General features: G+C 41.9%; 2 protein-coding genes across 6 annotated transcripts in view; one reads left to right on the forward strand and one right to left on the reverse strand.

The window, feature by feature from the left end:
* The window catches only part of LOC118331771 (protein shisa-6-like), a 61,728-nt gene extending 47,853 nt beyond the window's left edge, over positions 1-13,875 (forward strand). For 2 of the 5 annotated variants that reach the window (XM_035666865.1, XM_035666879.1), the window contains 5 exons: positions 9,055-9,207; positions 11,500-11,603; positions 11,909-12,092; positions 12,252-12,303; positions 12,352-13,875. In XM_035666865.1, coding sequence (XP_035522758.1) covers positions 9,055-9,207; positions 11,500-11,603; positions 11,909-12,092; positions 12,252-12,303; positions 12,352-12,682 — 824 coding nt within the window. In that variant the 3' untranslated portion in view covers positions 12,683-13,875. Of the gene's footprint in view, positions 1-3,060; positions 3,124-4,178; positions 4,200-9,054; positions 9,208-11,499; positions 11,604-11,818 lie in introns of all 5 variants that reach the window. The other 3 variants (XM_035666859.1, XM_035666871.1, XM_035666851.1) reach the window with 3 other exon arrangements.
* A 7,782-nt stretch (positions 13,876-21,657) lies between these two features.
* The window catches only part of dnah9 (dynein, axonemal, heavy chain 9), a 133,749-nt gene continuing 130,077 nt past the window's right edge, over positions 21,658-25,329 (reverse strand). Inside the window, 3 exon segments of the mRNA XM_035670173.1 lie at positions 21,658-23,051; positions 24,654-24,789; positions 24,877-25,236. Of these exon segments, the coding sequence (XP_035526066.1) occupies positions 22,824-23,051; positions 24,654-24,789; positions 24,877-25,236 (724 nt within the window). The 3' untranslated portion in view covers positions 21,658-22,823.

Genomic DNA, 25,329 nt, shown 5'->3' on the forward strand with positions numbered 1-25,329 from the left:
CGATTTTCTGATTCAAATCGGTTTTTGTTACACCCCTAATGTTAATAGAAAATGTAATTCGGTAAATTAGTTGTAAATAAAAAATAATTTCTAGGAAACCGGGCTGGATGTACTGTATCAGAAATGATAGTGACATGTTTTAAAACTAGTCCTAAGAAGTCTGGGAAAAACTGCCACTTTTATTTCAGACGAAGAACCAGTTTTACACATATGGAAATGAGAAATATGGTTTCAGAGAGTGGACCAAGAGTTTGTAGTTTTCATAGATTAATTAATTAATCAATAATAGTGAAAAAAATGTGCAAGGATTTGTACTTTAGAAGATATACAGACATGGCAGAGTTGGACATGGCAGAGTTGTTAAATAAGTAATGACCTTCACAACTTATAAAAATTCACAAAATTACCATACATCCACTGACTATCTATTGTATGAACAGGGTAACCTTTCAGCACTTTTAGCAATAATTTCTTTCTGTTGGAAACATTATATGCAACACTTTCTAACTGTTCTAACACTCCCTACTCTTGTTACACAACAGATAGTAACTAAACAAGACATATAGACATATAAGACATATATTTATATGACCGTGCTGTTAATTCAATATATTCAGGAGACACAGTCAGATGAGTATGACTTTCCCCCCTTGAATCATCTCTTCTGTGAAAATCACTCTAAGCCAGTGAAGGAACACACAGAAGACACATCCCATCTATCTCCATAGCTCGAGCAAATATTGAAACCCATGATGTGAGAGCGCCGGGTCTCCCTCTCCTCCTTCACTTGTGTGACAGATGTAAATGGACGTTTTAGCAGTTGGCTCTAATGCATTTTTAAACAGGCACAGCAGCAGACAGCAAATGAACGTGTCGCAACGGCAACACTCCACGACGGGGTTTCCATCTATCGCTGCCTCCTCCTCACATACAAACATACAAACCCATACTCACACATACGCACATGCGCACATGGTCCTACACACTGCTGAGAATAGCTGTCATTCATCAACTTTCTCAGTACAATGGGCTCAGTAAAGGTCCCATCTTTCAACTAAAGCACCTCCACACTGCGGTGCCCAGCCGAGCACTGTACCACTGCATCACATTCCCTGTCAGCCGCAAACACTCCTGCACAGTAGGATGGATAGATGATTGGGTGAAGCTGTTGTTTATTCTCTGAGTTGAAAATTAAAATGGCTCTGCTTTCCTAGATGACAAAAACCAAAGACTGTTACTGCTGATTAGACCACACGCACAAACAGGGAACCCAAGGCACCCACCCAAAATGCTATGATTGAGCTTCTCAGTAATGTTGAAAAGTGAAAAACCTTAACTCAAGGTCGCAAAGAGTCTGCTCGGATCAGTTGTCATCAAGTGACCGAAGTACAGAACGGGTGAACCGTGTTAACAGATCATATCAGATCATAATTACCAATCTAGCTAATTATGACAATGTGGTTGAAAGCTCCAGAAAAACATACAACTTAACTGCAGTGGCTTTTAAGATTATTTTGTCCAACTACTACTTCAAATGTTCAGTTTTAGTTTTAGCATTCTTATTGCACAATTACTGGAACTAAAAGGCTAGCACTACATGTACTGCACTAGGAAATGTCTGGCTCTGGTTCTGATAAAGAGCATACAACAAACAGGAACATACAGGCTTTAGTACATAAAGCTGCATTTCAATAGGAAACATCCACTCACTTAGCTTGGTGGTTAAGGCTTATTATGGTTATTATGTGTATGAGTTTATATTTTCTGTGCCGTTTGTATGTTTGTCAGCAGGATTATGGACAAAACTACTAACCCACTTTTCATGAAACTCACAGGGTGGATACACTAATTATTTTTCACACACAAAATGAACTGAATTACTTGTGGGGGCAGGCACGAACCTGTCGTAATAAAAATGAATGGTATGCCGTGACTAACATCACATCACTGCATAAATGATAACAGATATGTAAGAAAGAAGCAATCTGGGATGGAATAGCAGCTTGTCCAACATGAAAATGTGACCCACGTGAATCATGCAGATCCATAAAATATATTTTATGGTTGCTCTAGCTTCTTTGTGCTCTCATCTGGGTGGTTGACCAGGGGCGGTGCTTAGGTCCTACACATGTGCGCACACACACACACACACACACGGCAAGCAAGAAAAAGAAATGGTGGGTCATGGGTGCGAGCTGAGGTGCAGGTTTGTTGGGGGTCAGGAGAGGACGTGCATTTTCGCTGTTTGTAAGAGTGTATACATGTGATGCTAATACTACCCACTGTGCAGCTGGATTTGAAATGTGTGTCTGTATGCCGCTCTTTTTGGTAGATGTGATTCTTTGCTTGAGTTTTATTAATGTGAGGCATTCGTTTTTAAATGCAATGTATGTGTTGTCAAGGTGATAAAGAACTGTATTTGCTTGTTTTTTGTGTGTTTGCTTGTGGTTTCCTGCATTGAATTATTGGCCGCTGTAGAAAAAAAAATGACATGATGAATGCATAGATTAATGCAGTCTCTGTGTATTTACTCCTAAATAATGCAATTTCCAAAGAATATGAGGGCCTGCGTGTTCCAGGACAGGATGTGATAAATATTGTATACAGCCTTGTTTTATTTTGTTTGTTTTTTTTCTCTGAGGGTTCTACTGTAGCTATTTTTTGGATTCTGTTTGATGTAAACATGTTTTGCAGGACGACGCTGAGGTTACAGAGGACGTTGTGTCACTCATTCCACTATCTCTCATCTTTTTATGTCCATTGCCTTAATTTGAGGAAATTAAAGAGATATTTTACCCAGTAAATAAGTTTGCCAGCAACTGTAGGGTGTTGATGTGGCATTGTGACTTGTGTACACTATAAAAGTCCATTTAAAACACTCACATTTCTTTACATAAATCTGTATTTTGCTCAATCTCATCTCAAAAATCCACCAAAAGTCAACTTTAACAGCATTTTGGTGAATTATCTCTTTAATTGTCACCCTCACCCTGCTAACAGTTTGTATTTGAGCTTCCTCATGGACACTGAACAGATCTTTCATTGCTTTTGTCATTGCAGGTACCCATCAGCACAACTATAACCATGTGGCTCTAGGTAGCCCTACACGCACACCTAAGAATGGTAAGACAAACTAGCGGGACAGGGGGAATATTCAGGAGAATTCACAGCTCAGTTGAGTGTTTGAGATGAAGCCTGGACCTGGGCATTAACTGGCATATGGTGCTTGACATGGATGTGTGAAAAACCCCTTGACATGGTCCTCCTTTCAATTCGCCCCACCGTGAATCCATTCTGTTATTGAAAATGAGGCTTTTTTGTTGGAGATTGAATCACAAAAGTGTCACATCCCATAGTCATGAACATTTTTCTGTGAGCGAGATCAGGCAGTGCTCGCTGTCCATGTCTTTTTTAAAGGGAACACAATTGGCTGAGGATCAACTTAATGTTCTGTCGAGGAAGGGTAGCGGGTTGCATAAGGATGCAAGGTGGAGGCTGGAGAGAGGAAAGACAGCAGACGTAAAAGGAAAGAAAGGAGGCCATAAGCTGAATATTCACTGCCTTCTGTATTTATCAAATCACTCTGATCTTACCATTTGATTTATATTCTGTTTGTTCCAAACACAAATATAAAAAAAATGCTCGCTCTTCAGCATGGGGTTATTCTTTATGGACATAATTGACCATGTGGTCCCATTTCACACATATATACTGAAACACACACACAAACACACACACACAAACACACACACGGATAAGAAAACTGCAACTATGGACAAATGCCTTGGAGATCTATGGTAAACATGAAAAATCCATTTCAACAACACATCTAACACAGAGACTTTGATCACAGGCCCCCTGAAAGGCTTCAAATTTCAGCATGCAGTGTAGTTCTAGATAAAACCCGCTGCCCCCCGCCCCCAGCAGCAGCCTGTGACTGAAACAACCAGGAGATACAGCTGCAAATCACAAGCAGAAAATGCACAATCCTACACACAAGTGTACATCACATGCCTCAGGAAGTAGAATCTGATTTGATTTGAATTCTTTTTTGACGGGTTAGGGGGTGGGGGGGGTTCTGTACTAGTCATGCTGAACATGGAGCAGGTCTTTGTAGGTTCTGTTTTCTCACCATCAACATGTTTCTGAAATATTTGTTTTTCACTTGGGTTTGGTAGCTCACCGATCATTGAGGCGTGGTAAGTCATGCATACATACGTTTATGTAGTGTTAAAAACTCATTCATCACATTCCGGCACAAATCTGTGAACTCATACACCGCACACCAACCCCTACGTTTGTGTCGTCCTCCTCCCACTTAAACTCGTGTTTTTTCAGACCTGATTTAACTAGCATTTGCTAACAGTTCTTGATCTTTGTTTGAACCTAGCTGCTTCAACAAGAAAAATCTGTGGTTTGTCATGTGGGCCATAAAGGTCCCGGAATCCTTTTTACCCATGAAAATCAATTCATGTGAATGCTAATGTACAGGAGCAAGCATGCAATAAAGTGTCATTTGTGTTATTCTGTATTTTTCTTACTATCAACAAAAGCCAACTGTTTGTGGCTCTCAGCTCCAACCCTATTGGTCCCAATAAAGATATAAATCTTTGAAAAGGGGTCACAAATGCAATTTTTTTTTAAATAATTAACTAAAACAGCTGGGCACTGTAGTTTTAGCAAGCCTCAAACAGATGGAAATTGTGCATTTGTTGGGGCTATTGTCAGCCATAGATTAATGGCACCAGGACAATGTATGTATAATAACATCTGGTTACAGCGTTGGAGACGGGGCTCAGTTCATTCCTATGAAAGCTGCTCAGTAGCTCATTAAGCCAAAAACCAATTCCTGCTGTAACATTACTCAGATGAATGCATACTGCCCATGCTCTGTGGGCCCCAAATGGGGTCAGCATGTCATATGTCCAGAGCTACTGATAAGTTAGGGCCAAAAAAAGCAAAATAAACCCCCTTTCAACAACAAATTGGCTAACATGAACAGAAGTGTCAGGCAGAAAAAATAAAGTAAAGCAAAATCAGTCTGATGATCAGGATATGTGAGATTGACCTGAAAGATACTACAGTGCCAGTGTTTATCTGAATGAAGGAACACCCAGTGCCCAGTATAGGCTTTGGCTAGAGATGCAGTACATGTTAGGAACAATTAATTATTGGTTTTGGTCTTCATACTGGATTTGTTGGCAATAAGAAAAATATAAAATATCACTAGACTTGTCTTTTTAAGATTTGCAAAGACTATTTGAGCCAGGTCTGTGTGGTGTACTGTCCATCGTGATGAAGCAGTGAAGTGTGTTTGCAATTGAGATAGCTAACAGCATGCCACAGTCTGAGTCGATTCTCCCCTTATTGATGCAGTGTGGCAGACAGTCCACTCACAGATTGTTCACATCCTTCGAACCCCCTCCCTGCAGCTCCCAGGACCCCCTGCTGTTGCCCGGCCCTGCAGCCATCCCTCCGTCCTAAGCTTCCCTCCTTTTTTCACCCTTCTATTTTCTGTCCTTCTTGTATTTCACTCTTCTTTTTTCCCTTTTAGATTCTCTTATGTGCATCTCTTCTTTTTCCTCTCCTTCTCTCCATCTGCAGCAGTTACTAAAGCCCTATTTTTATCTATCCATTTGAGGCTGGTCTGGAGCCGCACCCATGCCCGCTGCTCTGCACTGCGTGACAGACTCACAGCCCCACTGGGGAAAGCGAGATAGAGCAGGAGCGAGAAAGAAAATGAGAGAGAGGGGAACACTGAATGGACAAGAAAGAATTAAGGAGCTAAGGAAAGTGGGTGGCAGCATGGTAGGACAGATAAGATTGACAGAGCAAGGAACATGGCAGTGAATGGGACAGACTGCGGATGTTTGTGTGCGTGCATGTGTGAGAAAGAGAGATAAAGAGAAAGACGATGAGAGCGAGAATAAAAGAGGGCTTCAGTCCAGTTGCCCCCACCATGCGTCTTCCTGGCATCATATCACGTCACATCAACGACAGCCAGGCACCGGTCCCTGCCCCGTCCCAGATCACATCACAGCACTGTCACGAGCAGGGTCACTCTCCAGCACACATCTGTTGTTTGGTGTGTTGTCTCGTTTTTTTTTTCCTTTCTTTTTTGGACCGCTGTTTTCTTCCGTCAAACCACCAAGTCACCTGTCAAGTCAGTCCCGCACCACATGCTCACTGAGTGCCTGGTGTGACCGCCTTTACCCCCACCCCCCCATCACTGCCACCAGCAAGTTGGAGTTTTAGATATGCAACCATTTCTCAAAGACTGACACATTCAACCCATTGGCTGAGTTAACATAAAGCAAATGAACTGTTTCCTTGAATAAGTGATGTCAAACTTAAAAGGCAAAAGGAAAGAGACTAAGAGACCTAGTGCTTACTAAGTGATACTAACCTTAGACTGTATATGAAGCCAGCAACCAGGGATGTAGCCAGGATTCTACAAATACTGAGCTTAATGAGCTTAAAAAAGTACTTTGGATTAGCCAAAAAGACTTATAAGATATATATTCACTTAAAGCTCCAGTGCATAGGATTTAGTGGCATCTAGAGAGATAGTTGCAGATTGCAGCTCACTTGTTTCACTCTACCTTTCCAACCAAGGAGAAACTACAGTGACCATAAAACATGCGAAAAATACAAACAGCCTATCTAGAGCCAGTATTTGTTTGTCCCATTTGAGTTTCTGTAGAAACATGACGGTTTGACATGGGGACCATTATTCTTTAAGAGTCAGTTAGGTTTAGGGTTCAGTAGCATTTTATCCTATTTAGTTTCGCACGCATACCTCATGAGTTAATTGCTTCAAATACACAACCCAGTATCACGCCAAAGCATGTAATACACACACCAGTCCACCGTGGCCACGGTTTCAACACGTTCTCATTCCCCGGTCAACTAAGCAATAATAAATATGCAACGTCCAGTTATCCTGGTACTTTAAAAGTAAAGCTTGCTGAGGTCACAGTTCGGTTAGGTTTAGGCAACAAAACTACTTGGTTTGGTTCATGAAAAGATCATAAGTTATGTTACATACCTGATGTAAATTAAAGGACCAGTGTGTAGGATTTAGTGGCATCTAGCGGTGAAGTTGCAGAATTATTCCAAGGTAACAAATACGCAGACTTTCTGGCAATTATACATAAATGAAAACAAATCTTTGAATATTATATTCCATTTCTTAATAGATAACCCTAAATGTTACACACTGGACCTTTAAAGGAAAGCATGTCCATCCTTGCAGGTAGCAGTCTCCCTCCTCCCCTCGTCACCACAGAGTTCTCTTTCCTGATTGGATAAAGTGGGAACAGGATACCAGAAAATGTATTCTCTGTACTGTAGAAAGTAGGGACTGGGAGACCCATGATACTGAACACTCTATATCAGTGATTGCTGTCAGGATGTGGAGCTATTTAGAAATTAGTTTAAAAAAAGAAATATTGCTTACAGCACATTTTACTTTTAAATACATTTGTATATTGTATCTACCTGCATAAATTGTCTGAATGCTGTTTCAAGCTGTTTCCACAATGCCAGAATATAATTCTAGTGGGGATATACAAATATCCTTTTTAATTTAGTTTTATGGTCTAAAAACAGTCAAATTGAAGAATTTGACTCTAGGGTTAGATTCTGATAGTCAGCTCCATTTTAGATACTGTTCCCCACTAACAAACCTCTCTTACTGAGTCTTTAGTTCTCCTTTTTCGGTTTATCAGTAAAATACAGAGTACAACACATTCAGATAGCAGGCTTCTCATGTTTATTGAGCACTGATCTCTTTTGCTGCTTAAAATGACGGATTATTTGAACTATGGCTGTCAGTGGTTCAAAAAATCTAATTCAGTCTAATATGTAATTCATTTGAATAAAGTGGAATGCAGCCCATCCTAAAATACATTGCAGAATTAACTATCTTGTTTATCTATGTCTCTCTGCTCCCTCACTTGGCTGACAAGGTAACATTAATATCAGGCAGTTGTGATTTAAAAGCAGCCACACCTTGATCCAATTTCTTTCCACATATGGGGCTGAATCCAAAATGTTGCCTCACATTAGTTTTCAGATTAGGTTACATGTCGTGATTATCCATTCAGCCGTTCAGCTTGCTAGTTTTCTCCATTTAGTCTAGTTCACTGATGAAGCAACAGGGCATGTAATAGATCAAAGTGCATTTTAATAACACTCACTGCTGGAGTATGTAAGTAATGGACTGTTGTGCTCATACAATGAAAAAGTGACAGCGCTTAAATTAGCTGTAAGCTAAATGATATTTATGTCCGTTTATATCAAGAATCCGTATCTCTGAATTAAACTTTCATGTAAATATATAAAATATATTATATAACTAATAGTCACGTTTTGCCTCGCCTAGATGTGAAAAGTCCACGTGCGTATAAAGGTGCAGTATTAAGAGCGCCAACGTCTGAAAAGGGAGCGGGACAGGGCAGATGGGTCAAAGAAAGACAGGACTTTCACCCAGGAAAGGCAATGCTGCTGTATTTTACGTACGCAAGTTAACTTATGAAATGTACTTTCCGTCAAGTATGTAACGTTAATATCGATCTTTTCATAAAACTAACCAGAAATAGAAATGTGACCTCAGAAAGCTTTAATTTGACAGTGTAATAATGCGCAACATTTTTAATTTCTGTTCTTTGTCCTCAATGGTAGCTATACCCCTCGAAAACAACAATGAATTATTTAATGTCTCTAAAAGAGGTCTGAAGAGATTCTGGTGTCTATATTTTGTAATATTTTAAATGTAATATAAAATATAAACTGTGCTTCCACATATCCAACCGGGGATTTTTACTTTAGACCAATGAGATCATTTCAGAGCACCTCTGCCTCCAGGAAATATTTGTAAAACTAAAACTCCAGCCTGCTTTCCAGCTTCTTCCCTTCTCTACCTCAGCAGGTGCTCTTCCATGATGATCCTGGCTAGCTTTTTTTGGGGGGGGAGGGGGATAGGAGAAGCCAGCCTTCCCATTTTTCTCTCTTCCCTTTTCTGTGTCTGTATATGTATGTATGTGTCTCCAGAAAACAATCGGATAAGCGGCATCCTGACCTCGCAGACGGAGCCCTACGACCTGTCTTTCTCACGCTCCTTCCAGAGCCTGTCACACCTGCCGCCCTCCTATGAGGCGGCCGTCAAAGCCGACCTCAGCCGATTCTCGTCCCTCAAGAAACTCAGTAGGTCCAAGTTCACTGCACTAATGCAAGAGTAGGCTCCCTGCCCTGATGCCCTGCATGAAAAAAATACTGCATTACGTGTGCTTCCCTGACTCCTGACTGGGACTTACTGAGTGGCTCCGAAGTGTTTCAGCTGTGAAAATGATTTGCTTGCTATACTGAGGACATCAAGCTGTCGAGAAAAAGTACTCATTTTTCGAGGGAGATTTGCAACTCCCCATTGAGTAAACATTTCAGTGGATGAGATGGCCTTGAATCAGAATCAGTAAATACCCATTTCTCAACTCTGATCCTTCATGAAATCAGCCTAGTCATCTCAAGAAACTATGAGTCATTGAAATTCCATGCTTCCCTTGTCTCCACTTAAAGGCTGCAGCCACTATTTCTCTCGGAGCGTATAAGTATATTAAGCGGCTTCTTATGCCTGGCCCGGCTCGGTATTGATTTAGTGGTGCTACGCTGGATTTCTGCTGCGTAATGAGGTCTCATCTCATGATATTCTCTGAGTGGAACGCAAATATTCCTTAAGGCTTGTGTAATTTCATCATGACTGCCCCACTTCACTGCTGGCTTGCAGTCAAAGTGAAGGATGACGATCTACAACTCATCCCGTCAGGGCTCACTCCACACTGGCTCCAAATTCGTAGCTGCCAGGCACCATTTCAAACTAAATGGCAAAACGGGTTTGCAGGATGCAGTGCTATTTACTGGTCCTCGGTTGTGTTGGTAGAAAAAACAAAAACATTACCGTCCTTTTGCTTGATGAATATGAGAATTAACGTAATAGGTTTTGATGGGCGGTAAAACAAAACCAAATGAATTCAATTGTCAAAGATTGCAGCCCACAAAAAAGACGTTGTTAAAATGGAAAGATATCCTTAGGCAGTGTCCTTCAGTCTTCCCAACTTTCTTTCTGCTTCCAAAGCAAATTATTTGTTGCAGTAAATAGCCAAAAGGCTCTGCAGTTTCTTTTTGTTGCTCAACTAGTGTCTGTGCGCTGATAGATCATGTTGGATTGTGCTGGAGGGAAGATAGAGCAGCGTTTTCATTGTCGGGATAATAAAAGAGAAGAATGCTACTGCTTATTAATGCAAATTGGTATCAAACCAAAGAAAAGCATTTAGCCCATTGCAGTGCAGGACAGTATACATCATGAGTTATTCATTCACTCTATGGTAATATGGTTGATGAGTTTGCAATGCCCTGCCCAGATCTTGAAGACTATTATGCTTGAGAAAGGAACATCTTGTTTTTATTATCTCTCATAATGAATCGATTTGCAGCAAGCACCCGTGGCTCGCTGCTGAAGGGGATTTTGGCTGAGTGTAATCTTGACAGGTGGTGTGAACACTGCTGCAGCCATTATTGAAAAAGACAGGCTCAGACTCAAAGTCATCTACGAATTCTCAATAAGGTGGAGAGGTCTGCTCTCCATAATTTATTCCCACCATATAAATGACATGAGTGGTCACCTCTGATTTAGAATGATGGTTAAACATTCATGCTGGTGTTCATAAGGAGTGAAGAATTAGCATCTTCGTAAGAATGGACTTATAAATGTTTCCATTTATGCTGCATTTTGTCTGACAGTTTTTGTAAATGTGCGTCATTATGCGTGTGTTTATGTACTCAAAAACAAGTCTTTATGCATGGGTTTGTGTTGTGTGGCATGAAGTTGGTGCTACATTCACTCCTACACTCTACTGTCTCTGGAAATGTATTTTTGTCTTTCTGATCTGCTTCTAAATGCATGTTGTAGTTGTTTGTACACATGAATAAGGATGAAACATCCACCCAAGGACATTAAAACACTTGCAATTCTCAATGTGAAGTGATGCAATAGTGCAATAATACAATTAGCTTTCCAGCATGTATATATGAGGTGCCTGCGTGCTTCCCTTCCATATCTGTGTGACATGACGATGTTTGTTTATAGACTTTCACATGACCTTTGAAAAGTTTGCCCCCACAGCCAGAACTGCCTGTAGAATCCCAGATGAAGCCTGGATGTGTGGATGCTCTGTGCCTAGCATGTAATACAGTCTGACTGCGATTGCTCTGTCTCTCTCTATTTTCTATTCTCCTCCATGAGCTCGGAAAGGTGAAGCACAGATGGGCCCGCCAACACTCTTCTCTGCATTGTGTGCAATGTGCTCCAATCCCACTTTATCCGATTTCTCCCCTTGCATTCTAACACCTACCCGTGTTTCTCGCGTCTCTCTCTTTCACTCCATGAATCTCCACTCACCTCTTGCTTCTGTTTGTTTTTTTGTATTCCTGTCTCCTCAGCAGCAGATAAAGAAGTGGAAGACTACTATACTCGTAAGCGCCACCTGCCTGACCTGGCAGCAAGAGGCACTCTTCCATTGCATGTTCTCAAAATCAGTCAAGACCAGGTGGGTACACAAGTGCTTGGTTTAAGTGTGCAGGCGTCTAAACAAGGTCATGTTCTTTGCTTTTTATGTATCTCTGAGGCAAAGCAAGAGCGCTATTATTTAGTCTCCAGATTTGAATTAGTCAGAGGCTATACCTTCCTTCAGCAGTGGTGGGTGGTGGATCCTTTTACCTCAGCTTGTGAATAAACTCACCTCATTCATTTTTTGCTCAACAGCACCGGGAGCAGCAGCCGCAGCAGCTCCAGAGCCAGCCCCCGCAGTCCTCCATCTCCCAGGCCCCTCCCCAGTCGCAGGCTTCACAGCAGCCATCTCAGCAAAGGCAGAGGCCCCGTCGGGTCCAGAGGGCCATGTCCCAGGACCGCGTCCTGTCCCCGCAGAGGGCCCCACAGCAGGAGTACAGCATGTCATCTAATGGTATGTCGCCATACGGAGGCAGGATCCTCTCAGACGAACAGCTTCTGTCCGCCGAACGCCTTCGATCCCAGGAGCGTCTTCTTCCACAGGACCGCCATACTTCCCAAGATCGCCTGTACACCAAGGACCGCATCTACTCTAAGGACCGACTCCTGTCCCAGGAGCACCTCTACTCAAAAGACCGCCACTATTCTCAAGACCGCCTCTATTCACAAGATCGCCTGTACTCACAAGACCGCCTCCTATCCCAGGATCCCCTGCTCTCGCCAGATAAGCTGATGATGTCGCTAAAGCGCGGCATGGTCGGCAGCATCTCTGGCGGGTTTCGTGGCAGTGACATGTCAATGTCGCGCGCCATCTCGCACACAGACGTGTTCATACCAACAACCCCTCTTATGGATCGCTACAAGATGACCAAAATGCACTCCCATCCCAGTGCCTCTAACAATGGCGGTGGCGGGCCGCCGGGAGCGGGAGCGGGAGCAGGAGGCCCCGGGCACTCCAACACTTTATCCATGAACCAGACAGCATCTAAGAGGCAGGCGTTTGCCTCCAGACGGACTCATACTGTGGAACAGCTCCACTACGTCCCACAGCACCACCAGCAGCAGCAACAACAGCCACAGCACTACCGCACAGGCAGCAAGACTGAGGTGACTGTGTAACGGCAGCCGGGACTACCTGAACTGCACAGGAAGAAGCACTGCTGTGTGCTAGGGGTGGGGTTGATTGAGGTATGTGGGTACACTGGCCTTCTTTTAGAGTAGGATGGTGGCAATTTCATTTTCTTTGACTAAGGTTCCTGCAAAGTCAGAGATTCCAGGACCAAGAACATCCACTAGCTTACTGTGAGAGACCGGAAAACCGAGCTACACTGTACACTGCATACACAGGCCCAACTAGATCTGAAGCCAGAGAGGGTTGTGGATAGGGGAGCTGTGGTATTATCCAGCTAACTTGCCTACTATTATTTCCACTGTCTTGATTACCCCATTCATCCACAGGGTATGGCCTCATTCTGTGTATGTTTTAGTGAGAAAACACTGATTGTGTCTGTTTAAGCCTTTATCTGCCCCCTTTGTCCAACAAATCTATTCTGTGACCTTTTCTGGCGAATCTTAAAGGGCTTTGCATGGTTAAACACATAGACCGACTCCTCCGTGACTTCTGTTGTGCAACACAACACCACCACAAGTGATGAACTAGGATGAGCCTGTAATAACTTTATAAATATATAAATAAATGAATAAAAAACAACCATTTGTACTCCCTGTCCTACTCATAGCTCTAGAGAATCTCAATGAGAGAAATTGAAATGGATGTTATTAGCACTTCTATTTGGTGCCTCTGACAGATGTTCCATTTCTAACAACGAAGTGGTTTTGTGGGTTACAAAGCACAATCAATAAAAAAAATTCTGTTCTGTTTTTTATTTCGTTTTTGAGTTTGAATAGTGATGGCTAGCTTGTTTTGTTCTTAAAGCAATGGCAGGTTTTTTTTGCTTCCAGTAGATGATTGTAAATAAGCTATTTTAGAAACAGTATTATGGACAAGTCTGTACTGGATGGACTTTACATTAGACTGTCTGTTTTCAATAGATTCTTAAAAAAACAACTATAAAGCATCACTGTTTCGTGAGTTCAGAATAGAAACCCACTTAACCAAGTATTTGACAGGATCAATTAATACTATACTGTGTGTGTCTTTGCAAAACTGTTTGTAGGACAAGAAATGAATGAATGTGTTGTTGATAACAGATATACAAGTGTTCATATTTGGATGTAGACTGTGTTCCATTGACATCAGAGGATTTGAACATCATGGAAATGGATTATAATGCTTGTTACAGTAGGGTCAAATAAACCATCCATATTTTTCTAAACATTCAACATTGTTCCTTGAGAGATGTCTGTGTTGTGTGTTTGTTTTAAAAAAATTGGTACACCACATTACAACTGTGAGCTCTAGGTATACAATAATATTTCTTAAAGTCAACTCATGACAGTCAAGTCAAAGTTAGTTATTTTGCTATATTGTTGGTGTTGTTCATGTTCATGTATGTGTTTATTAGAGGTGTGGACATATGTCACAACTTAGATGACGAGATGACTATAGAGTTGACAAAATTCAAAAAGACTTGGAGTTGAACACCAATGGCTTGTGACTTCACATGGACTTGAGCCTTTTGACCGGAAAAGTATTTTTATATATAAGTACTTTCTACTTTGGAGCTGAACATAAAATAGGCTGTTTATAGCATTCTGAACAAGCAACCAATGCTGTCATTTTTCTTTTTCTAGAATTGTTTAAATTCAATTTCTTCTTTCTAACCTCCAGTTACCGAGCTTGCAGTGTGTAAACATCCGTTTTGTCCCAGCCCGCTGAGGTGTAACGCAGCCAATGAGATTAATTCTGCCTCCAGAGCAGCTCGGCCTCAGAAAAATGTTTGTGTAATTACAACTTCAATCTGCAAACTCTAACAGTTTGCTTTTACAGAGGTGGGGGTCTCACCTTATCTGACGTTATGTCACAGTCAGATCCACATCTTTAACTGACAGTGTCACCATGATATATGTTATGTTATATATATATGCACCAGTGTTGCCTGGGGGCAGTACTTCAATTTGACATCTGAATTAATATGGTTGACTTTAATGTTGGTCAGCGCCCTTTTTTAAATTCATTGCAATCCGTGGGTGCGAACGACAATTCTCACAGCAAACAACAGTGCCTGCAATTGCACTCCTCCACAAACAAGAAAAAAAGCGGAATAATGAGTTTGGCTTTCCAATTTACACTGATCCTCCAGCCCATCAGCATTTAAATGAAAATATGAATCTGCAATCAAAAAGAATCTATGGATGGGAGAGCAGCTGAGGCGGGAGAGGTAAGATGGCTACGATAGCCTGAGACAAGCACTGCAACTCAAGCTGAGGGAAGACGAGGAGACTGGCCAAGAACAGGGCTTTCCATAAAATAATCAGCAGCGTTCAAACTGTCTTTCCACATCTCATATGGCACACGTTTCTTCAGCAATGTATTTCATTACCTGTCTCTTCCACTTTTATTGCAAACATGATCCGGGGCCAGAGGGCTTATTTGTTGGTTAAAAATTTAGTTTGCGCTCTCTGTACTTCTCCATTTGTCCCTTATTTCTGCAGTCCTGGTGGTGCTGTCAGTGAGCGCTGTCACATGTCACAATCATGTCTGGATGATGAATAAATAAAGAAATCATCCAGTTTGAATCCTCAGAAACATTTCCAGTGACATTCTGAGGATGTAGTGCAGACAAACAAACTTACTGGATTTTCTGGCTTCTGGCCTGCAAAAAGGTGCCAAAAGTTTTCTGGTGTTGGAAAATTTTATGTAGCTAAGGATACCTTTCCAAAAGTCAAAAGAAGGTAAAGTGGCCTGACCGCCACACATCATCGATTGAGCATAACCAGCAGACTGTGTAGCTAGTTCAATGTTCATCAGTTCTTTGTTTCTTGAACGAGACCTTCCAAGCTCGTCTTTTTCCTCGTCTGCCACTTCTTCCTCAACCACTTCTTTCTGCTGCACTTCAAAATGGCTGGCAGTAAAACTCCATCTCTTTAGTGTAGCACACACTGACCCTGCATCGTGTAGTGCCAATTGACATCAGCTGCACAACCAGACGCACCACACAGACAGAAGTAGTTAAGATACAGTAGTGCAGATCCAAGGCGTGAGTGTGACAGAGCTGCTGCTGTTTTGGACAGCTGCATGTCAAGGCAGCACTGGTGAGTAGGATTTTACATAAAAACCCCAATGAAATACCCATATATATTTAAATTAATCAAGCAAGTAACAAAATGGTTATTGTGCTTTCCATATTAATGAAAGTAAAATGCTAACTTTATGATAGACAATTATGCATTTGCACTGTGTACAAAGAATATTTATTTTTTGACAGGAAAGCTCAAGACAGACAGGAGAAGGGGGAGTGAGAGGGAAAGACAGGCAGCAAAGGGCCACAGGTTGGACTTGAACCCATGGCCACTGCAGCAAGGACTCAACTTTGGTACATGGGTCACCAGGTGAGCTAAAAGGTTGCCCATCTTTAGGAGAATATCAATTACAATTTAAAAATATCCATATTGTTTTTCTGAAAAAAACACGAGGTGGAAGTGTCTGCAGGACTTCCTCTTAGGCTTTAACTTACACCAATAAGCTCTCCCAACAAGGCAGGACAGACACAGCCTCTCAGTATGGACCCTGAGAGGTGAATCACAGAAAAAAAAAGTCCTCAAAGCACTCGTTGCACCACTCACTGCTTGTTAAGCTGATTGCAGTGCGACCGTGGTGATACCTAGACTCACTAGCCAGCCTCTAAACTCTTCGCTCAATAGAAACTGAGGACTTTCTCTCAGCTTTTATGGTTAGAATTGAGTGGAAACCAAAAAAAAATCTGCATTGCAGAACCAATCTAAAGTCTTTGGGGTGGTGACATGCAGGAGTCATGTGCTTCTAAACACTGTCATACTATATAAGGTTGCTCCGTACATCCATTTACAATGTTTTAAAAAGCTCTCTCCATGTTACCAAGTGATTCACTGTATCGCCAGTATGTTTCACTACAGAGGACAATGGGGGAAGAGCATTGTTTCTGGTATGGAGTGTCCTTGAAGAAAGGGGTGAACGTTTGTTAGCGGCCATTCACACTGTCGTTCAAGTAACTACTCCAGATAATGGGAGGGCACTACGATTGTCTGGTATCGTGAGACTAGATGATACCTGAAGGCGACTCAGATGAGTGTATCAACATGTTGATCAGCTCAGACCTTCTGGCTGCTGTACAGTCAGGCACAGTTTTCAAAAATCAACCTTAAACATTAAGAGTAAGGGGAACAAATCAAGGATTTTGAGTGGGATGTCTATATGGCCTTATCCCCAGTGGAAATGACGCCCTTGCACTTCAACACTGAGATGATTTGGTCAAGGTAACTATACCTTGGTTGTGCAATCAACCACGCTGTATGTGTTTGACTGTGAAGAGATTTTATATCTCATGCTGCTCATTCAACCTTAAAACAACTTGCTGTTTATCGCTGTGTCCTGTGCTTCATTACAGTTGATAAATATCCTACTAAAAAGGTAGACTGGTGCAACACGAGGACTACACACTATAACTTTGGTTCTAAATGTCTCCTACTAAAGTGGCCTCTGTACATTACATCTCCTCTCTAAGTTAGAACTGTTCATCAGAACAGATCCCAAGACTGACTAACTCTAACACCAGTAAATACCGAGCTTAGGAAGACTGCCTTCAGCACTTTGCACCTTGAAAATGGAATCAACTTCAAAGGACACTAAAGCTCTCTTGCAAAAGAGAGCTTGCTCTCAATTACCTGATTAAATAAAGGTTACACAACAGCAACATTTCAGGTGGTGAAAACGATTTCTCAATACGAATTTTATAAAGTCCATTTTAACAAAAAGAAATTACATTACACATTAGAGTAAGATTACTCACTTCAAAGGAGCAAGCTGTTCAAGGAGTTGGAAGTAGCTGGAAAAACTGCTTTTACTCACACTGCACTTTGCTCAATAACTGGACTAAAATGAAGACACGGATGGAATATATGTACAGTATTTGAATATACAATTAAACTTAAAATTACATTAAATTCCTAAACTAAAATTAAATGTCAACGGTGTATTGTTGCAATAACAGTATTGCAGTATTGAAAAATCATTTTATCTGACTGAAATAAAAATAAAAACAAAACTAACTACAAAAAACTACAATACAGGAAAAGTCTTAGTCTCATTTGTCAACACAACAAGCATGATGCGGCACTGGTGCATGTTTATTGAGACTGGGATGTTAACAACACGTGTTTGTGTTGTATTAACTATTCTGAACTTTTTTTATCTTGCTCCTGAAAAACACCTCCCATTTTATAATAAAAAGTACTAAAACTAATACTGAAACTAATACTAAACACTTTTGAACAACTAAAACAAAACTGAAAACAAAAGTTAAAAACCAAATAGAAACCTATGGCCCTTTGCTTCATGTCATTCGCCCTCTCTCTCCCCCCACCTTCCTAATGTTCTTCGACTGCTCTTATAGGCAATAAAAGTAAAAAAATAACCCAAATAAATAGATACAAATGTGGAATCAAGTAAGCAGGCTCTTGCAAGTACAGGTGTGTCTGTAAGAGAGTAGATTTATATGCTGTTAACACATCTTTGGAACCATGTGTTATTTACAGAAGAAATAATCCCTAAGAAGACAACATGTTCTATCCAGACCCCCACAGTAAGGGCAGAAATCTCAGAGACAGATATCTTTTTACTGATCCTGAACTAAAATCTAAAATCTAATTATAAGCTGGCTTTGATTAGAGAAATTCAAAATGATCTTAATAGATTAAAAATTCAATCAGAATCACAATAATAACTGCAACTATACTAGTCACAAAAAAATCAGTGTTAGTACACAAGTGCCAGCTTGAATGTGGATGGAGATAACGATTGCCATTATGAGTCACAGTAAGCTCCTAACATGCACACAGTAGGTGCTGTTGCTGTGACTAGTTTTTGCCTGACTGCTCAAAACGAGCCCCGAATCACCGTCCTCTCCCTGCTTATCTCCCCACATGCAGGACCCAGCCCCAGTTATTTGTGATAATCCACAGATTGTAGGCAGCTAACAGACATTTGTTTTACGACAGATGCCAGATTCAGATAAACATTTAATTAGCAACTCATCAGCTCTGTCAAAGCTAATTACCCCAGTCTCCAGCCCTAGCCAAAAACTGCTCCTCTCGCAGTTGGTCTGCACAGCAGCTGACTCTGCTGGCTGCGGCGGGACGCGAGGAGCCAGAGGCAGCACGGAGACGAGGCCCCCATACTGCACCGGGATTGTTAGCGGCTAATCCAGCCATTCTGCCGCTGCCGACTCTTGTGGGTCAGAGCAGTGAGGAGAATGGTTTAGATAGAATTACAGGCTGAGACAACATTTTGCTATTTATCAGCACTTTACACGCCTGTTGTGAAAATTACTGCTAGCGAGGTGTCTTGGCAGCGCCTTTGGTTGTCACGACAGCACATTTCTCAGCGCTCAGAAGGAGTGTGATGTGAATTTTGGGAGGCATGTTGGACGCTGTTTGGCTGACAAGTGATCTCTAGGAAGTGTAGTGTAAAAACAGCACAGAAGTGACGGCAAAGACTCGGCTGAAAAGAAGAAATAACTGACAGAAAGTGGTGATAGCAGTCTGCCTTCCACCAAATGACCACAGGCTGACTCCACTGCCCTCCCGTTAGATGATCACTGTCAGGTTTATGTGCATGTAGAACATGTGAAGAATGACATGGTGAATAGCACATGTGGTCAGAGAACAAAGTTGGGAATCTGAGGCATCATCTCCATGGTTATTAGTTATTGTTGAGCCCTGCAATTACTCAAATTAGAACTCTGCACGCTTACATATTATACACACCAAGGAATCTCTATAGCATTCACATCAGCAGCTTCTCTGCACTGACCTGTAACCTAGCAACCGCCTGACGTCTCACACAAGCAAATGATTAAAGGTACCTTCTTTTCCATTCCGAGCATGAACCCTTTGATAGATTTTCCCCCCTTCGACTTCAGCATTCTCTCCTCAGTAGCATGCCAAGAACACTCATATTACCTACAAATATGAAATATGAATCGCCACGCTGTTTTTAGCCTTTTGAGTCCAGGGGTCCGGAGCTGCTGTGAGCCTGCAAAGCCCCATCATTAACTGCTCTGGAGTGCTGTGGTGCATCTGGCTTTTCATGTCACACCAGGACAGCGGTTGATCTGCAGGGCCGGGTGGAGGACTCTTTGGTCCAAAGAGAAGCCCAACTTCTAAGCCTGCACCAGTCCATGAACACAACTAAACGATACACGCCAGTGTTGAAGGCGTTCGGAAGGTAGTAAGCCTTTGCAAAATTACAAAAGCATAATTATAAGGAACAGATTAAACAGAATATTTGTCAGCTCTTACATGAGCTGCAAACATCAGCATGTCGGACAAACTCAGTAGTGACCTAGTGTTACTTCCAGTGAGAAGTATTTTTAGTTAACTTTATTATTGTGTTCCAGGAGCAGAGATGCTACTACGTCAGAGTTAGCACATTAGCAGCTCTGTCCTGCTCTTCATTAGATTTGGGAAAGTTTACACTCAAAGTGTAACACCCAAACGTGCTACCCGAAACAGTGTTACATTTGTCCAACATGTAGTTACTCATCCTCACAGCCTTTTCTCTTAGATACAGATAGAAAGATACAGTACAATACAACGATAAGCTGCTGTGTCTGCTTGCCCAAGTATGTTTTTCTACAGTAAGCCTTAGCACCAGAGTTACATTATCTACATATCTATTGGATGGATTGTCATGTAATATTGCACAGATATCCATCGTCCCCAGACGATATCCCTGACTGCTTAAGTGCCACCATGAGGTTGACAATTGTGTTCAGTATGTTCCCCATTGGATGTTTGTTTGAATTTGTCCTTTTTTATACCTGCAAAACAAATTAAATTCCCATTAGCTTCAGCTATTCTTTGTTTAATGCTATTAGCAAATGCTAGCACGCTAAAAAAAGATGGTGAACATGGTATACATTATACTGAATTAGATATATCTTTAAGGCTTAAATTTAAACAGGTGACTTATATAAAAATGTACCCCCGTACAGCTGTTATGAACAGGAAAAGTAGCTATAGAGAGCAAAACTGTTTTTGTACCAGGCTGTAAACATGTTTCTGCTGTGAAGTTGGATATTTCAACATGGGGCCTTATGGAGATTGACTCACTTCTGTATCCAGCCTCAAGTGGCTGTTAGAGGAACTGCAGTTTTTCATTTTTCAGCCACAGAGGTTTCAGGTGGCTAGAAAGGAAATCTCGACAGGCATAGCAACAGTAACTAAGTGAGCTGGGGCTTAGCGGAGGGTCAATTGGATGAGTTAGCACCGCTGCTGCACTACAAGCCAATCTATGTCTCCACACTACGCTTGCATGAGTACTGTGCTTGTGTACACAGGCAGAATCTACTTTAAAATGCCACCTGAAGGTGTAATTTGGGAGTTCTACATAAATTGCCTCACTCTGCATCATTGCTTTCCTCCTCCTACTTCCCCTCATCTGCTCCTCCTCCTCACACCTCTCTGTCTCTGAGCGCATTGTTAAGGCTCTCCAATAACCAGATAAAGGAGACACCGGGGAACCTGGGCTGAGACAGCAAGAGCACAAGGAAGAAAGAAGAGGAGGAAAAGATTTTTAGAGCTGGGTTGCACTGTAGTGTGTGCGTGTGCATCTACTGTACATGCTGTTGAGGGATATCTCTGTGAGACTCCACACTTTCTGCTTTGGAGAGGGTTGTTTAATCTCAAATAGGTAGGAGGGAGGAAGAAAGGAGTGGAGTGCAGGGAGGAGGCGAGAGAGGGGGGAGAGTTGGTCTAAAGGCTTGGAAAAGAAGAGACAGGACTGGGTGACTGGAAACGAGAGATAGGGGAATGACTGCATACTGGCACTAAAATGGGATACATTGTGGAGTATGTGCAAATAAAACCAAATGCAGAATCTGGAATGACAAGATAAAGCATCTTTATTCTGGGAGTTTTCTGGAAGAAAGTGGAAATTAATTTAAAGTTATTTATATACATACAAAAATATATACTGTATATGATCAACTAAGACGTGATTATGGCATTAGAAAATGTGCACATAGTGTAGGTAGTTTTACAGATTTGGATTGAGCTAAAATGTGTGAAGTCGCCCAATATTAAATTTATTCTGTGATATTCCCCAACCGTCTTTAGCTCTGTAACACCTCCTCATAAAGTGACTCACAGATACACAATATTTCTAGAATTTCTCCTCAAACACATACAGATAATTAGCATTTTTATAACTTAGATACAGTAGTTCGAACAGAGCCTCCAAACTAGTCATGGCTGATTTTAACAGTCTTTAGCTACTGAAGGCTCAGAAAGCTGCATTTAAAAGGAAGAAAGAAAGAGACAAAAATGAAACTGCAACACCCAGAAAGTAGCTACCCCATTTCTGTTTGTGCCCTTTCTGGGACACTTTGGATTTTGTTCTTGAAATGTGATGTGTCCTGTGGGTGGGTGGAGAGGGATTTCTTGCCACTGGACACGACACCAGAAATTTGGGCAAGCAGACGTGCTTTTTTTATGCAGAGAGTTGTAATTTTACTTAAAGTGAGACTGTAACTTTCGCAACAGTGGTCACTGTGGCCTCAGGGGGTAATTACAGGATACGGCACAGTGAATTTCCCTCAATTTCCTAGGATTCCAGCAAAAATATTGAAAATGAAGTTTGAAGTGTCTTCTCACTACAGTAGCACTGAGCTGTGCCCTTCACTATCTGATATTTTTCAGAACAGATATTCCGAACAAAGTTATTGGAAGTCTTTGCTGGACCGTAGACGATGGGTTACGAGATTGAAAAGTCAGTAAACTGATGTAGTAATCCGGGGTTTCTGCAGGTTTAAATAGGTTAAATTTAATCACCCTGTAATCAGCCAGTGACACAGCAATGTCTCTAAAGTTTGCTTACATTAGCTAACAGCAGCTATCATAAGCTAAGTAGGTTGTTGCAGCAAAAATCTAATTGCCCTGAATTAAGCAACGTGTTTTATTTCTTTTTTTATTTCATTTTAGAACTCAATGTTTCATTTGTAAGAGGAAGACTAAACTATTTCATTTTTTTGCTTGAAAATATTTGGTCCGGACTGAATTGAACCCTTGACCCTGTTGGCACCATAACCACCACAGACTCCTGCTAGATCTGCAGAAGTAAGGCCACTCCAGCTAAAGTCCACTTGGAGGGATTTTCTTTGGTCTTGAGGTTGAAGGTCCATACGTATGTGGGCCCCCTCTGGCGTGTCTTATAGACAGGACACTGGTACACGTTCCTGTTCTCCTGTTTGTCCACAGGAATGGCCCTGATGAAGATGACCGGCATAGACGGTGTGAGCTCTTTCAGTCGGGCATCTACAATCATGCCAGTCTGAAAGACAGTTCAGGAGGGGGAGAGGGGGGAGAGAGGGAGGTGTGTGGGGGGATGACAAGCCAGTCAACCACAGACAGAAACATTTCACAGAGCTGGGGGAAGTTATAAATTACTTTGAAGTGCAGTGGAAACTTCGCCCAGACGCAGACGTACTTGCCATTGAGGCAGCATTTAATAATGTTCTTTTGTAGGGGAAAAAAATAGATGTTTGACTAATCTTGGCCGGCACAAGCGATGTTAAGACTTCCAGTTTGCAAAACACAATATTGTGGTACCCTTGAAGAGTGGTGAAAGTCAGCAGAGTTTGAGCCGAAGTCAAGCTGCCCTGCCTTAAAATACACACTCTATAAACACACTGAAACAGAGTGGTCTGTCTCATTAATTAATCCTCCTACACTTAGCCCCTGACAAACAGAAGTTTCACCATGCATGCACAGTGACTTTCAGGAATGAATGTAAATCCTGATGACTTTGGAAAGCTCTGAGGACAAAGCCCTAATTGCAGCTGCATTTGCTATAAAACTTTAAAGAGGCGTTAAATACCAATAACTTGGGTAAATACAAATGATGGGTATGTTAAAACAGGCCATGTGGGCTCATTGAGATTTAATACAATTTTGTTTAACGACACTGTATATACACTGTTACTACGGTAACAGATATCCGTCTTTATTGTATAGTCTTACAACATATTGAGAGAATAAAAATGCATTACAAAGCTGGAGTATTCATCACCATTAAGTCGTGTCCATCACATAAACACACAAGCTCCCTGCTGTGTAACGTCTGCATTTCTATCATACCTATTCAGCACACAGTCGGTGTTATCACATACAGAATCTAGCTGTCTTTGATGTCTGAAGCCCCTCTGAATAAAATGCAAGGTTCATTAATATAGATGAGTAAGTTTATCATAAATCTTTGACTTTTATTGCTGCACAGAGCTGTGTCCAGATGGAGCGCTGCTTTCTCTCCTATTCACTCTCCGCTCCTCCCAGCCAGTGGCACCGAACTGGCCTTGGGGCCGAGAGGAGGACAGGAGGAGGAGAAGGAGAGTGGATGAGTTGTGAGGAGAAGCCGCCCCGGCCCGTCTGTCCGCCTGTCTATTTGCCCGAGTCTCCAACTTTAATGAAGAAAAAAAAAAAGGAGCGGCTCTTCTAAAGGGCGATCTAAGTGTTCTAGTGCACACTCTGCACATTCCCTAATTAAGAAGTCTACAGGGATGCTCCTTGAAAGCTGGGCGCATATACAGTAGCTGTATGTATGTAGATAGAGCGAGCCCTGGGAAGCTGAGTAATGCACTGCGCTCCGAGAGCTGAACGCAAGCAGGATGCAAAGCAGAAAATTAAAGCCACAAAGGGAATGTTGAGACCCTCCAGGGGCAAAATATTATCAAGTTACTTTGCTTAACTCAGTTTAAAGATGCATTTTGAGGTTAGCTCACCTTATGTTCATATTAGTCAAACATCCATCATCAGAGGTAGAGTGTAAAGGAATATTTCTCTCTTAAATGCTTGTTTTTTGATTTTGTATCCAGACCTTCAGAATCAGCTCTGTGACAGCCAGCTCAACAAAGAAATCAATAAATGACTCATGTACCTGTGTGTCCCAGCGTGCACCCTCCATGTACAGCCCGTGCACATAGGCCCCTTCACGAGGCGGTACACTGAAATCCTCACGATTCTTTTTGGTGACGTCACACTGCAGACACATGCGGTCCAGAGGCCACTCGTTCCTGTCAAACACAGGGAGATTCACTGTGTCAAACAAAGTGGTTTCTATCACTTTTCAGCCTGTGATGTCCTAATGCACAGCAGCCTACCTTCGAGCCATAGCCTGCATGATGGCTGTGAGGAAGGACTGCGGGTTGAAGAAGCCAGCCAGCCACACTACAGAGGGTAACACGAAGTCCGCAGACCAGGCTTCCAGCTCCTTGATTCTGGCCAGCAGGTCAGTGAACCACAGGGTCAGGCCGGACATGGAGGGGTAAGCCCGCTTGGTCCAACTGTCCGGCACCATGTCCAGGAAAATGGCATTCTGAAGGTTCTCCATGTCAGTGGTCATGGTTAGCTCTCCCTGAAGGGTGAGGGCCACAGAAAGGGGGGCATTCAATGTCCAACTGAAATCATCCATTTTGTAGTAAAACATCATTGTCAAAGTGTCATATTTATTGTCAAAGTCCCTCTCCAGTCAAAAATATTTTTATTTTCCTGTCCCTACAGTGTGCTGTTAGAATGCTGTCAGTGCAGAGTTTGACACTAGAAGGATGTTTTCA

Source organism: Morone saxatilis, unplaced genomic scaffold (assembly GCF_004916995.1).
Source record: "Morone saxatilis isolate NCDOM2014 unplaced genomic scaffold, NCSU_SB_2.0 Contig1, whole genome shotgun sequence".
In the NCBI taxonomy this organism is placed as follows: domain Eukaryota; kingdom Metazoa; phylum Chordata; class Actinopteri; family Moronidae; genus Morone; species Morone saxatilis.